The sequence below is a fragment of the Phyllostomus hastatus genome, unplaced genomic scaffold (assembly GCF_019186645.2).
Source record: "Phyllostomus hastatus isolate PE091 unplaced genomic scaffold, TTU_PhHast_1.1 phas_contig_80, whole genome shotgun sequence".
Lineage (NCBI taxonomy): Eukaryota > Metazoa > Chordata > Mammalia > Chiroptera > Phyllostomidae > Phyllostomus > Phyllostomus hastatus.
The window spans coordinates 19,960,669-19,977,026 of NW_025333960.1; the positions used below are offsets into that span (position 1 = coordinate 19,960,669).

Sequence of the window (16,358 nt, forward strand, 5' to 3'; positions counted from 1 at the left end):
TTAAAATGTGTGGTCCAAAGCACATGCAAAGATTCTGAAGGCAATGAGCATGCACATTTCGGAATTCCCTGGCAGTACCCCAAGGAAGCTGGTTTATTCATTACACAGTAAGAATCTGCTGGTCGCCCTCTTGTGCCATAGTGGCAGCAATACCCCTGGGGCGCCCTGCCACATTTCACCAGGTCATCTCCTAAGCATCTACTGCATGTGACAAGAATCAGACTCTGGTCTCCAACAGAGAAAAACTGACATTCAAAACTGCTCTGGACTGCCCTTTGGACCACCCTCAGCACTTCAAACAACGCCACCACAGTGCCAGCCCTCTCTCTCTGGTGGTATCAGAGGTCACATCCCTTCATACTCAGGAGGTCACCTGACCCGGAGCCCTGTTCTCTCTCCCCTAATGAGACCCACCCCATATTTTCTCTATCTTCTTTCTTTCCGATACAGGTGTCTAGAAGTCAGTCAACTCTTTATGGCTCAAAACCCTCACACCCAGGTTTAAGGCCTGTATAAGCAAAAGTATAACTATTTCCATGACATTTCGGGGGTACATTGCAGTCTATCTTATTTTATTTTTCAAATTTCACTTTAAAATAGGTAGTATAATCGTGGTTCTGAAACCACGAACCATAAAACTATTCAGTGAAGCACCTTCCTGACCCCCAGTCCCCACCTGCTCAGTTCTGACTTCCCACAAGGGCTAGCACGCTTCTCACAGATTAAAGTTTCTTTATGCTTATGTAAGTAAATATGAATACAGATTCTGTTTTTCTTCCCACTAAAGCTAGCATATTACATATACAGTTTCAGTCTTTGCATTTTTCACTTAGTGATATGTCTTGGAGCTCTTTCCCTGACTGTACATAGAAAGCATCATTGATTTTTTTTTCAGTATTCCATTGACCAGATGGCCCCCAGTTCCTGCTGATGAACACTGGGATTATTCTGTCTTCTCTCCTATAAATAGTGTTGTTTAACAACACTACACATATGCCATTTGGGGCTGGTGGGAACACATGTAAATGGTACACTCTCACAAGTGGAAGTGCTGGGGAAAGGGCAAACACACATGTGAGCCTAGTCAGTCCTGCCAAGCAGCCCCCATTGGGCTGAGCCAACTGGCATTTCTACCAGTGAGGGGCAGAGTGCCAGCTCTCTCCACAGCTTTGTTAGCCAAATTTTTTTGTTTATTTTTTTACCCTCACCCAAGGACATTTTTTCATTGCTTTGAGAGAGAGAGAGAGAAACATCGATCAGTTGCCTACCACACACACCCTGACCAGGGATCGAATCCTTAACCCAGGCACACACCCTGACCAGGAATGAACCTGCAACCCTTCAGTGAATGGGACAACCCATTGAAGGGCCCAAATTTGGTTTTTTAAACTTGGAATTACCCCTCCAGACAGAGGCCCAGCCAGTGGAAATGCAGCCAGGCTGGAGGTGGCAGGGGAGTGGTACCATGGCTGGGTGCTGGCCACGGGGGCCTAAACTGCAAAAGCAGAAACAATGAAAGGCATCAGTGGGCCCTGGGGTAGGCTTTCCCATGCACAGACTCATGGCTATGGACGCCTTGACACTTAAGGATATACCTGTGAGCACCATGGGGAGAGGGCTGTGGCCACCTGAATCACCCCTGAGTCCCCAGTGCCCGGCAGGGCCCAGAGCCTACAAGTGCTCAGTACATGTCTGCTGCATGAATGGGTCCCAGCAGAGAGGCCAGGAGCTCCTCCTTCTCATCCACCAAAAGCCACGGGCCTGGGCTAAGAACAGAACATGTGAGACACAGAGACAGGGCTCCTCCCTGAGGTTCCAAGCAATGTACTCCCAAGATGCACAGAGGGAGGATTTTACTGATGGATTTCATTTGGGACGTGTGTGACTTTACCTCTTCTCTCACGTGAAAAGGTTGTCACCAAGAGAAAGCAGTTGGGGAAGAGGGTGTTCGTGCATCTGTTCCAATGAAGACATCACAAAGCCCCTGTCACACTGACCTCCAGGTTCACTCAGATGTTCAGTCTTCTCCGTTTCAGTTTCAGCCAAGAAATATCACCTCTGCAACTAGTTAAATGGGAAGATATAAACGGGAGGCTAGCCTTCATGCTGATTTCCCCAGGTGAGGGACTGAGCAAAGGACTACTAGGATCTGGAAAGAGCAGGGCCAACACCTGTCATCTGCCGACCTTCTCAGAATGTAAGGCTAGGTCAACCTGTGGCATCCAGGAACCCAGATTACATATACAAGCCTCATGTGTAACTGTAGGACTTCTGAGCCACATGACCAAAAGAGTGCACTGAATTAACTCTAGTTTGCTCAGGATCTTGGCCAAGAGCTCCCTGTTAACTGCGTGCAAATCCATGGCCTGCCCCTCAGCTGCCCCCTGAACCTGCCAAGGCCCTCCGGGACTTCATGGCGTGTTTATGAAGTTGGGGGAATGTGGTCTACTCTACAACCAGGATCTCAGCTGCTAGAATGTGTGTACTGTCGTCATTCTGCAGCTGCCAGAGGGAAGGCACGGCCTTTTCTGCAAACTGACCACCGGAGGCCTCTGAGTTCACCACAAAGGCGACGACTGTATGAGGCTTGGGAAGGGGGGCTGTCGGGGGAGCAAGGGGGCTGCTGAAAATGAACTCCTGGGCAGCCCAGGCAAGGAGACAGGGAAGGGCAGGAGAGGCCTCGCTACGGAGCCAGCTTCTTTCAACCTTCTTCCCTTTATCAAGGCCTGCCACTCGTCAGCCACTGCGCTAAACGCCCCGTGCCTCTGACAGGCCTGGTGCTCTGCACTCACAGGTCTCAGGCCTCTATCCCGCCGAAAGGCTCTGTACGGGGCAGTTGTATGTCATCCACCTCTCTGGGCCTCAGTTTCCTCACCCACCCCAAGTGGGGGAAATAGCCCCAACCTTGTTACATAAAAACCGACAGGTAGAGGATGATCCTATTTCCGTAAACAGACAAACAAACCCATTTACATGTATACAGAGAAAAGTCCCAAAGAATACCTCAAAACATCCACAGTGGTAGGATCACCTAAGCTTTTTCTTTTCATTTAACTTAGCTTTCTAATTTTTCTATAGTAAGCCTTTTGAAATGTTTTAAGTGAAAGGAATTAGACTAATGATTTCTAAGGCTTTTTTTCTGGGGGATCAAAATTTAAGTCATAGATCAAAATTAAAGTTACAAATTAAGAAAAGAGTCATTTGCTTCAATAATGGAGAACACACCCTATGGTTAAACACCTACAAGAAAATTCAATACCTACCCAAGGAACCACGCCATTCACATTCCCACGGCCGGCTGGCCCAGCTGCTCTGATGGTGATCCTAAGTCACTCCTGACAGTGTGGTTCTGCTCTGCCCAGGCGGCAGGGTGAGCTCCTTTCCTTTCATCTGTTTCCTGTTGGTCTCCACCAGCCTCCCAGTTTCCCGGAGGTGTTTTCTATACCATGTGGTTACTCATTAAGAAAAACTGTAACAACAACGTGTGGGGGGAGTCCCCGGGGATAACACAGACCATCACACTCAGCCTCTAAGTGTCACCCACATGACAAAGGAGACCCTCCACCTCTGAGCCTTTCCAAGAAGACCCACTGGGAGGGGCACCTCCTGCAGTCAAGACCAGGCTTCAAGTCCGAGCTCCTTTGTTCTGGCTTAGACTATCACATAACATCTTTGCTTCCTCTTGTCTAAAGAGGTAAGAGAAGCACATAGTTTGGGCCACACAAGATCGTGCTAAGAATTAAATAAGAAATGTGTCTAAGCACCAACCACCCAGATCAGCACATTGGGAATGCACCATGTTACCTGTGACCACTGTTCATAATTTTATTATTTCAGGTATTCAATAAGTGTTAAGTAGATCTGAATCTAAAATCTGACTGGTTAATGAGCTGCTACCTATGGAGCTAAAATCATATATGTTTTGCCAATAGCACGAGAGAGGAGGGCAGGGTTTCTGTCTGCCAGGAATCAGGAAGGCGCCCTCATGCTGCACAAGGCTGGCCAAGGACGCCCCTCACCCTCTCTCTGCAGCAGGAGCGAATGGCCTGACCACGGAGCGTGCGTTAGTCTGCAGGCCTTCCAGCGGTGGTCACCACCCCTAGCGCCTCGGGCATCTGACCTGTTCCTCCACCTCCACATAAAGCTTCTCCTCTCCTCACCACCACTGCAGCCACAGTGCATGTTAATACGCACATGCATCCAAACACACTGGGACTAAGGGAGCCCCAACTTGGTAAGCATGTTCTAAACATGACCGACTGCCAGCTCCAAAACCATAAGGCCAAGGCAGCCTGAGAGGCGGGAGGGAGGTGAACCCACGTGGCAAGCCTGAGAGCGCCCCCCAGGGAGGCTGCTTGACCGGGCTCAGCGGGAGGGCCCAGCAGTGAGCAGAGTGTTCATTTGCTCAAACTGCAAGGCCGGGGAGCATGGCAGCTCTGCCCTTTTCCTTAATTAGTTCATCCCAAAAGGGAAAAGTATACCTGACAGGGCATGGGCCTCACCTGTGGAGCATAAGTGCAACAGTAAATACCTCTGCAATGCTACCAGGAAGCCTGAGCTCACTGTCTTTACCTTGTCACTGAGCTGAGTATTTACTGGAAACCCTCTTCAACCATGACATTCAACAGAACTGGTGGCCACTGCCCAGATGAGCAAGACACCAGCTGGTGGGTTCTTTCCTTCCCATAGCGAGTGCAACCCCAGACCATTTGCAGTACATGACAATGTCAAAGCCAGAGGTGGGCAGGGGGCTGATGGAGAAGCTGCTGTGCCCAACACCTGGGCCTTCCCAGTCCTGACAGGAGAGGAGGTTCAGCACTGTGGGCTGTGCTTTCTGAGGACGGCGCCGTTCCAGTACCCACATCATATTTTTGAAATTGAAATAAAACATAATAAAGTGCACAAAGGGCCTGAATCTTAAGTGCACAGCTAATTGAATGTTTACATCTGTAAACAGCCATGTTACCATCATTAGATAGACATGGAACCTTCCAGTGTCTCACAGGGCTCCTGTCACACTACTTCCCAATCAGCACTCCCCCACCCCGAACCACCTGCATGGCTGCCTGCTCTTTCCTACTCCCGTGCAGTGTTCTATAGTACTACGGAGAGATCGCCGTTTATTTCTCCTGGACTGCTGTATGGACTATTTCTTCTGGTTCGAGGCTGCTATGAATAAGACTACCATGGATATTCTTGAACATGTCTTTTTAAAAAACAAGTCTCACTGTTTTTTCAAATGCACATAAGGCAGCAGTAGTTTTTAGTGTATTCAAAAGTCAGGCAACCCTCACCTGTATCTAACTCCATCACAGAGAACATGCCCTGCTGTGGATGCACGTCTCCGTTTCTCTGGGGCACGCACCAGGGGTGGGACTACTCAGTCACAACACAGACCCCATTGAGCTGTAGTGTTTCTAAACCGGGAATGTCATTCCACGTCCTCACCAACACTTGGTATTGCCAGCCTCTCACGTTTTAGCCATTGGATCCACACCAGATTTAACGCCCCTTCTGTCTCAGTTCCCATTGTTTTACCACCAACCTTGTCCATACTGAAAACTGCGTTTCCTACTGAAGACTCAGCCGGCAACCTTTAGGGTTGATGCTTCTGTCACCCCCTTTATCTGAAAGTAAAGTGCTCCTGTGAAATCTTTGAAAGGCGAAAATGGCATGAAGTGAACAGCGCCCCCACTTTCTGAAAGTTCGCCACTTAGCTTTTACAAAAGACCTACATTCATATGGTAACAGCTTTTTCCATAAAAGTGAAAATCCTCTTCTGAAGAGAAAATCTCCTGACATGGAGGTGAAGAAAAATGGTAGGCATTTTATCTATCAAATGTTGACTGATCACCAACCATATTATGGTCCTAACATAACGACATACCCAGAAGTTTATGCAGAAATCACACAAAGCCCCAAACAGGGAATAATGGCTTAAAATGAGGCAGGAAAGAAATGAGGAGGAATTCTTCTGGGGGACCAGTACACCTGTGGGCCAGCTTCCCCGTACACCCCCGCCCCTCAGAAGTCACAGGACAAGACCACACGTGGAAATGTAGCCAAGGACAGCCTGTTCCCCATAAAACCTCCCACCCCAACACCCTCCAGAAAAGCACATAAACAATCAAATAAAGTTGTGAACGCAAATTACCAGCTAACTGCGGTTACATGGTGTCAGGCAATGCACTGTTGACTGTAAAAGGTTTTTTTTGGTCATATATTTGACCAATTGATGGCTATTTTGGAGTCATACAGACTAGTACAACCTGCTTGTATTTAACCATCTAGCCTTATAGTCAGACGCAGTCCACTAGTATAGGAACAAAAACAACATCAGAAAACTTAACCTGAAGAATGACTGGGTCAGTTCAAAGAGCCGATGCAGAGACAAGAGAGGGGAAACCAGTTTGGACTACCTTTTGTAAGAGAGAAATGTTAAACAGTCAAAAATGAGCAAATGACTACTTCCACTCCAGTTACACTTCGGAGGATGAAACAGGAGAACAGTGTGGGGCGGGGGCCTGTGGGGAACCAGGCCACCAGGATCACAGTTTCATACCAAGTAAGTATCTACTAAGTCTTTCAGGTCCACATGTCGTTTTTTCTAATTATGTGTCAAAAGCTAGCTTCCAAGTAATACACATCTGCTCTTCAGATTCCCCGGGAACTGTGCCGTTTTATTAGCTCTGCCTATGGCAGCTCATTCTTACCCAACACAGGCACGCAGTTCCGCCCACGGTGCGCCCTCTGCTTTGGGCATGTACAGGACCCGAAGAGCTATTTGCTGGCTAGCTGGTGTCTGCCCACACCTTGAAGAACTTAGTTCTAGGTCTATATAAGGAAAAGTGGTCTCAAACAGTAAAGAAGAAGGGCATAGTTGAGGGCAGTTGAAGGTCCTTTATGAGATACATGCAGAATTCCACCTTTCTCAATAAAAAAATTTTTATTTTCATCCGAGGACATTTTTTCATTGATTTTAGAGAGAAGCATCAATTGGTTCCCTTCGATTCACATGCACCAGGACCAGGCATCAAACCCACAGCCCAGGTATGTGCCCTGACCAGGAATTGAACCCCAACTTTTGGTTAAGAGACAACGCTCCAAGCAACTGAGCCATGCCAGTCAGGGCTCAACTTTCTCAATTTCTGATATGGGGACACAAACCTGCCAAGGTATATAAAATAAGATCAGTGTATTTAAACATTCGCTCAACACTCCCTTATTCAATACTATCCTCCAGTAAACTGAGTACACATCAATTCATCCCTGAAAGGAGACCTTCTAAAACTTTTCCAATTAATTAAACTTTACATTGCAAAAACCACTTTAATTTTAGGTACTTTAAATTATCTTGGATAATAACAGCACCCATAAAAAACCTTGCAGTCAGGAAATTTACAGAAATTCCAAGTATTTCCTCATAAAGTAAACTAAAGCAAATTCATTCAGGGCAAAAGTTGTGAAACCCAGAATTGTTATCATATTTCTTGCAGCACAGAACATTGTGATGATCAATGGCACTAAAAATAGCCCAGAAAAAAATTAAGAGTTCATAATCAGAAACAAGAAAAACAACCTATCCAAAATAGCAAGATGTCCATTAACATCACTCACTTCCCCATGAATTATTTTGACAATAGGAAATGGAATTTAATTTTTTTTCTTTTATCCAAAACTGTATTTCCCTTCTCATGTGCCCTCTGGGAAAATCTTGTTCACGAACGAATAATTCCCAGATAACTAACTTCTGTGCTGTTTCCATACGGCTCAACCACAACAGCGCTGCTCCCTGACTTGCTGCCTCCCATTCTGCTGCTTCCACAGCGATGTCATGGAAAGACGGCCGCGTGCTGTCATTGCTGCCCAGCCTGTGACTGCAAAGGAAATTATGCTGCTGCCTCTAGTTTTTAATTTTCCATGAAAAATTGTTCTCCTTGCCACAGCTGCTTAGACTGTGAAAAAGAAAAATGATTTAATTAGGAAGCAGCCATAATTAGATTTTTTAAGCATACTCTTTCAACATAAAAGTTATATCACAGCATGGCTTCACTGGGTTTAATAATTTACTTTCCTCAGACCATTCCAGGACACATTAAGGTGCTGAGTGACAACTGAAGGAAGAAAATAAAGGGAATACTAAACTGCTACACAGAGAGTTATATCTTCAAATGAGTTTTTAAATGTAACAGGAGGAAGGGGTGAGGAGTCTTATGCAGCTGAGAAAATGAGAAGAAATATGAACAGTGAAGTAAAGAGGAGTAGCCTTCTCTTTTTTGATTAACTTTTACTATCCAGAAAAAGAGCAAGTTTCTCCATACCCAACAAATGGTGACAATGATGATGAGAATGACGATGATGAAGGTAATAAAGGAAAGGAAGTCTAGTGCTCACCTTGGCAGCACAAACACTAAAACTAGAATGATACTGAGAAGATTAGCATGGCCCTGGAAAGGATGACTCATAAATTTGTGAAGTGTTCCACATGTTTTTGTAACCACGTAGGGTACAGGTGGCAAACATGAGGCCCGAGGGTCAAATCAGCCCTCCACCTTGTTTTATCCAGCCTGGCACCTTGTTTCTACCTGGTGGCAGTGCCGAGCTCCTTGCCCCTAGTTAAGGAGTATTACACTTATACAGCCCTAAAATGACATTCGGCCCTTTGAAGGCAACCGGGAGGCTGATGTGGCCCCCGGTGAAAATGAGTTTGACACCCTTGATGAAAGGTGATGGATGTTAACTAAACTTATTGTGGTGATCATTTCACAATGTCCACAAATATCAAATCATCACATTATACACTTTAAACTCATATGATGTTCTATATCAATTACATCTTAATAAATTGAGAAAAAAATAATAGTAGTAAGAGTAGGAAGAAGAAGAGGAAGAGAACTAATACTCTGTTTAGCACAGGCATGGCCTAGTGAGAGCGAGACTTAATGGGCATTGTAACGACACTGGCAGGGTTTTTCAATAGCCTTTTTTGTGTGGGGTGGGGAGGAGGGCAAGGGTGTGAGTGCCACACGCGATCAAGTGTCAGGAATTGAACCTACAAGAAGTCTAATTCCACAACCTGATGTATCTGTTTACTTGTCATCTCCTCAGAAGTTCCAGGTATGATTCAGTGTTATATGCTTTAGAACTTCCCTACAAATGTATCTAAAACAGTCAGTGGAAAGTGAGAAATTACGTTATTTGGAAATCATGGAATCTGTGATTCCACATTAAGAAAGAAGAAACTAAGATGCTGTTTCTTTTTCTTTCTGTCGTTTAATTATACCAAGAGTTTTACCAATGGTCTTGGAGACATTTAAAAATTCCAAATATTAAACTCTAACTGACAATGGTTTTATAAGTTCATCCTATACTTAAACATGTTTAATTTTATCTTGTAAACTGACAGAGCCAAGAGTCCTTCTTAGTTCAATATCTTGGCAAAAGCTCCAGAGAAATGTCAACATGTTCCAAAAAAAAGGAAGACATTAGGCCATGCTCCAAAGACCCGGCACAACAGACTGAGGGATGGGCAGTCAAAACTCAGAAAAATCCCTGTCCAGCCAGGAGTTCTTCACAAGGATAAATCAAACGGATGTTGAAACTTACCAGCAGAATCTTCTCAACTTTTTTAAGAGACACTCACTCCTATACGGGGAAATACAGTGCAGTACAGCAGACATGTTACTACACAAGGAGGTGTTGTTATGGAGACGGCTTTGAAGGCTCCCTGGCAATCCCAGTGTGTAATTAAGGCCAGTGATGGCAGAACAGCCAACAGGGTAGTCTCCATGGAAACCATCAAACATACTTTTTCACAGGCACAGGAACTGTTCTGAATCAATGACTCTTTATATAGGTTTAAAAACATTGTTGAATGGTGCATCAATTGCCTCTTTTGTTAGGCAATGTCTGGTTAAAAGAGCTGTGAGAGACCCTGTTCTCTTGCATGCTGGACTCGGAGCACTGTCTAAAGTGGGCAGTCCACCACTAATTCACCACCTAGAACCAGTAAATACAAAAAGTAAATTCAGACTCAGGAAATCACTGGTTAATTTGGTGAAAGAATTAAACTAGTGGTTGACACTGCCAAGCAGGGCCTACCAACTGCCAGCACTCACTATTCAAAAGCTGTCTAAATATTATTCAATGCTCTCAGTAAGACAGACATTATTATTATATGTGTATACAGATGAGAAAATAAAGTATAAACTAAAGAGTGGCTGACTCGGGATTCGAAGTTACATCAAAATCACACGAGTGCAGACTGCTCGGTGCTCGTGCGGCACTTCGTCCCGCCCCAGCTGCTTTCGCACACATTACCCCGTATGTGCTGTTTCTGTCTTCGTGCATTGAGGAGTCCAAGTTCTAGAATATTCTGATTTTGTAATACTTTACATCTTGCTCCTGTTCTCCTCACTCCACTTCTGCACCCACCATACTCTCCAGGTTTGAAGGCTCACAAGGCTCCAAGTCTCAGAAGGCTTCTCCATCTTCCGCCTAGACTGTGAGAGCTGCAGTCTCTCCTAGGCATCATTCTGTAAGCATGAATTTTGACTGTCCCTGTTCTAAGTAAAGACAGGGGCACATTTGGTGATAGGGATGGAAGAAGGTCTGATTGCTGAATGGTTTCCTACTTTATTCCATGGTTCTATTAAACACTTAAATCCAGTAAATGCTTTGATAAGCAGGCACTGGTAATTCATGATATGGCTCCTAGCAGATCATCATTATATAAAATCCTGCAATTGACTATAAATGCCATCAGCATTTAGTATTAAATATCAGACACAGCCATGGCTGGTGCAGCCCAGTTGGTTGGACACATGCCGGGTTTGCAGGTTCCATCCTGTGGGGCACGTGCAGAAGGCAACTGATCGATGTTTCCCTCTCACATCAATGTTTCTCGCCCTCTCTTTGTCCCTCCCTTACACTCTCTCTAAAATACAAAATAAAATAGATTTTAAAATCAGATACAGATGACACTGTTGGGCTCATTAGAATCCTTCTAGCCCAGACTCCTCGCTTCATGGATGGAACAACCGAGAACTAGACAGCTTCAGCGCATCAAAGACAAACCATGCGTGCTCTCTCTGTTCCTTTTCCCCAAAATCCCAGTCCCCTGCCCTGCACCTCATGGAGATGCCTCCCTCCTGTCTAGCACTGCCCTTCTCAGGAAAAAGGCTTTCCGTTTTCTCTAAAACTAGCTACCCACACTCCTTCTACCTCCCATTGAAACATGTTCTCCCAATTTCCCCTCATTCTCTAACATCTTTAAATGTCTCTGTAGACGTGCATCTTCTTTTCTAATTTCAAGCGTGCCAAGTCCTTCTGTTCCTAGAAGAGACGCCATCTTCACTAGATCCGGCTATCCCCCTGCCCACTGCCAATCACAACCTTGTAGCCACTTCTTACGTGTCCTTCAGTATTTATGATCCATCTTCTACCCCACCCGCACCCACACTACTCTTTTACTAAAAGTAGCTCCTCAAAGACCAGCAATGTCCTTGCTCTAGTCGTTTCTCATTCTGGATCTCTCTAACCTCGTTGTGGCATTTTGCTTTTTCTCCTTAAAATTCTCCCTGAGACCCCACACTGAACTTACCTGGTCCCTGCTTCTACCTCTTGGCTATTCCTTCTCTTTCTTGTTCATTATTGGTCACCAGCTAAGTCCTAGGCCCCTGCTCTGCCCTCCCAAAATCCTTTCACTCTCCCAGTGAGCTTGTCTATTTATTTATTTTCCGATTTCAATCTGTCTCTCTCTAGGTGAAGAACATGCAAGTCCTGAGTTCTCGCCTACATTTTACCCCACGTTTCCAACACAGCATGGCTCCATTTAGATGTTTTTCACCACACACATTTGTCAGAAATGGATTGCACCAGCTTTCCTCCCCAAAGATGTTCTTTCACAATCACCCCCATTTCTGTCTGCAACGCTCACCATGCATTTCCCAGGGCTCTGGCTGCAAACCCTGGAGCCATGCATGATCCCTGCCCATCACTCCCTATATGCAAACTATCATTACCCATCCCCTGCTCTAAAGTGTCCTGGAACAATGAGTCTATCTAGTTCTTGTATCACATCAATTATAGGATAAATTCTGTAATTAAAATGTATTTTCCTTCAAATTGTCAGTCAACTTTGACCTTTTATCTTTATCCTTGCCATCACTACCTTGGTTCACCTCCCTCCCAGATGCTTGGAACTCATTTCCATCTGTTTTAAGTGCAATCACATATCACCCTGCTTGAAGCATTACCTTCAGGCAGTCTCCTTCAGACGGTCACAGTGGTCTCTGTGGCATGGCTCACAGGGCTTCCCATAATCTGACTCTGAGCCCAGTTTGTCCTGTATTCCCCTCCTCCGTATGGCTCCCCACCTGCACATCCTGACTCGGGGCCCCTGCCCCCTTTCCTCTCTCCCACCTTTCCCAGGCAACCAGCGCTGACCGGGGCCAGTCCAGTCACTCTGCTGCTTCATTCCCTTCACTCGGCTCCGGAAGCAGTGATGCCTGGCTCAGCAATGGTCTCACCTTGTCATGCTGACCTCCTCTGGATCGTAAGACACCTTATGAAAACATTTCACCTACTCAATACATCCCCCCCACCCCACAACATTCAGATACTCCAAAGTTTCCCAAGTTTTTTCTAATAGATGTTGACTGATGGGTAGAACCTTGTCCAAAAAGGCCATTCAAAGACACTTCCACAGAAACAGGGTAAATCGAGTATACCTTAAAATCCCGCCAAATGCACAGCTGTCTCAGGCAGGCCATCCACCATGACAGTGTCAGAGAAGGGCCTGGGAAAGGGGGCAAGTGAGGCACTCGGGGTGCAACGCTTGAGGCGGCGCTCATTCACTCTCAGCAGACCCCGAGAATCATACCGCACGCAGACGTCCAACTGCTCAGCCCAGGGAGCGACAGCCAACCTGGCCTTGAAAGATGAAACCCCAACAATCAAAAAACAAACTAAACCTAATCAAGAGACACGTCCTAGGCAAGCTACCAAGAATTATTTTCCCAGGGTCATACAAAGAAGACTAAGAGTTGGTTTTCTGGTCTGCCGTGGCCCTCGGGATATGAAATGGTGGCAGCAACTATGGCATTAGCTTAAAGGAAGAAAGCTGTCTTCCTGGGGAAACATTTTTGAAATGGGAAACACACACTGGATCCTCAAGAGCCTAGTGGGCCGGTGCTGCTGTCTGGGGATGCGTCTCCCTTCCTGGCTCGACCTCAACATAAACTCACCCTGGCCTCAGTTGCCTCTTCCCAACCGATGCTGAGGACTGCTGTCATTCTGCAGGATGAGACAAGGCACTACTCAATCCAGAAAGAATTCTCATGAAAACTTAATCTGCTGGAAAAACCCACTAGCAGAGAAATACAAACTCTTACCACATCTTCCTTATATGTCTACACATTTCATTGCTTTTCTCTTAAATTCAATCACTTTTTTCCTGCACCAATGCTTTTCATTACCAGTGGGAAGGGATCCCAAGATAGTTAGATTTCACATAGTTGACTTTACCAAAATAAAGGGAGAAATTTAAAAAGGTTGCTAAATGTTGCTATTTTTAGATTCTTAGAATTTTACTGAAATTCCAAAGAAGAAAAAACAATAATAATAGTGATAACAATACACAGTGACTGAGAAGGCACTTCTTTTCCTTGCTGAGCATTCTGAGACCCAAGAACGGGACCAGAAAGATGGGCCACAGAGAGAAGCATGCTGCCTTCTCTCAGAACCTGGAAGTGATGAAGCCGACATGACGACTCCTTGGAAAATGGTGGAGAATGGATCCTTTTGGTGCAAGGAAGAAGGCACCTCAGCTGACTTCTGAATGACGTCCCTGCCTGTGTATCTATCAGTTTTTCACTAAATCCAAATTCTCTTTTGTGGCCAGTGGAGCATCCTTCTAAGTCACTTTCCGAATATACTGGCACCCAGTGGAGTCACAATGACATCACGGGGAAAGGCTGTACTGCTAAATGCCATTATGTTGCACTTCAAATGTCAGCACATTTTGTTTGGTATGTGGATGGCCCAAAGAATGGGTACATGTTATGCCATTGAGTATAACAGAGTTTATTTTTAAAGAAAAAAGAAAAAGGAGAGAGGGTGGAAGTATCCTGAGGTACTAAGTCTAGACGAATCCTTAATGGCTCATTTTATCTAATGTCTCACACTTAAGAAGGATTAAAAATCCTTCTACTTTTTGAATCAACTACAGAGAAGGTAATTGTAAGCCTCCCTCAGAGTTTAAGAAGAAAAGAAAAAATACGATAAATAAAAAGAAGACTCATGAAACTAGCAGCCAAACAGGCAAAGCCATATACATAGGAAATGTCTTAAAAGACAAGATTTAAGCCCCATGCTTCAAGTACTACTACTTTACAACTTCGGGAATGATTTACGTGGCATAAAATCCACCCCTGTTAATGCAAAATTCAATTATTTTTTTAAATGAACAAATTTAATAAATTAATTTAAATGATGATGCAACCATCACCACAACCCGGTTTTTGGACACTTCCATCACCCCATCTGCAGTCAGTATCTGCTCCAAGTAACCATCGGTATGCTTTCTGTCTCTGCAAATTTTTTTTTCTGAAAAATTTCACATAAATGGAATCCTATGTATTCTTTTGTGAGTAGCTTCTTTCACTTAGTGTAATGCTTTTTGAGGTTCATCCATGTTGTAGCAACATATTAATAGTCCATTCCTCTTTGTTCCTGAGTAGTATTGCATTGTATGTATATACTACAGTGTGTTTATATATTCACCCGTTGATGGACATTTCAATTGTTTCCAGTTTTTGGCTATTAGGAATAATGCTGCAATATGTATTCATGTTTAAGTCTTTTGTGACATATATTTTCATTTCTCTTAAGTACATTCCTAGGAATAGTATTTCTGGGTTGTACAATCAGTTTGTGCTAATCTTTCAAGAAAATACGAAGCAATTTTCCAAAGTGGCTATACCACTTTACCTTCCCACCAGTAATTTGAGGGTACCAGTTTCTCCACATTTTCACCAATTCCTTTTTGCCTATTTTTTTAAAAAATTATAGCCACCCTGTGAATTATAGTGCTATCTCATCATGGTGAGATAGCACTATAGCATGGTGCTATAATTTGCATTTCCCTAATGACTAATGATACTGAGTTACCTTTCATGGACATATGAACCATTCATACATGTATCATCTTTTCAGTTTATTGCCTAAAGAAGTTACACTAGCCCAAGTTAAAAGCAGACCCCAGATGGTTATGGGGGGTTGCTTTGAGGTTTTCAAACTCATGACAAGGGACAGAAGGGAAATTCTACTCATTGCAAGGAAATCCTCACTTATGCTCCAGTGAGCCCAAAGTACTCAAAGCCCATGAACCTTCAACTGGTCATCCTTAGCCAGTCCAGTCTCTAGGAGGAACTGGCCTATGTTCTTAGGCTGGTCACCCTGTAGCTGAATTAATTCTCCAAGTTCTGGATGCTCAGTAATAGTACCATTGCAGGTAAATTTCTTCTTCACTAGTTTCTTTTATCACAATCATTAGCAATGGTCTTCCTGCTGTTTCTCTGTTGAATTCCTATCTGGATATAATCCTCACTGCCAGCAGGAGGCAGATCATCACTCTTACCTGCACCAGCAATGGCTTCAGAAAAGTGCGGGGGTGGAGTGGGGTGGGCACAGAGAGAGCTCCAGGGAGAGGTTGCTGAGGCCTGGGTAGTGGCTCAGTGAGTGGGACCTATTGAAGTCTTCTGACCTTTCAAAATTGGGTTGTATTTTGTCTCACTGAAGTGTAAGAATTCTTTATATATTCTGGACGTAAGTCTTTTACCAGATATGTGATTTGCAAATATTTCCTCCTAGTTTGTGGCTTATCTTTTCATTTTCTTAAGGGTACCTTTTGAATTGCAAAGTAACTTCATTTATCTATTAAGATAAATTAAGTGGAATTTTATCAATTATTTTATGGCTCATGCTTTTGGTGGCAAATCTAAGAACTCTGTTTAAGGTTCTTCCCATTTTCTTCTGCGAGCATTCTAATTTTAGCTGCTACATTTAGGTCCATGATCCACTTTGAGTCAACAATGAGAAGCAAGGGGCCAAGTAGGTTTTTGTTGTTTTGGCCTATGGCAGCGATTTTCAATCTTTTTCACCTCATGGCATACACAAGCTAATTACCAAAATTCTGCAGCACACCAAAAGATATTTTTGCCATTCTGACAAAGAAAAATAGGTACAATTTTGATTCATTCACACTGGACAGCTATTGTGTTGGCTGTTGTCATTTTTTATTTGCCAATCGAAGGTTAATGCCCCTGACTAAATAGTCAGGTATTGCATGTTTTGAA

At 44.3% G+C, this 16,358-nt stretch overlaps 1 protein-coding gene and 1 non-coding gene across 9 annotated transcripts in view; one reads left to right on the top strand and one right to left on the bottom strand.

Moving 5' to 3' along the window:
* Positions 1-16,358, bottom strand: part of TMEM241 (transmembrane protein 241) — a 115,504-nt gene that overhangs the window by 28,872 nt on the left and 70,274 nt on the right. The window contains exon 14 of one of the 8 annotated variants that reach the window (XM_045849966.1): positions 7,027-7,955. The exons of the other annotated variants lie outside the window; for them this stretch is intronic. Coding sequence (XP_045705922.1) covers positions 7,911-7,955 — 45 coding nt within the window. The 3' untranslated portion in view covers positions 7,027-7,910. Of the gene's footprint in view, positions 1-7,026; positions 7,956-16,358 lie in introns of those variants that run through there. 8 annotated transcript variants of the gene reach the window in all.
* Positions 8,387-8,491, top strand: LOC123826517. The gene has a single exon (XR_006787081.1). It is a non-coding gene; the product is annotated as a U6 spliceosomal RNA (small nuclear RNA).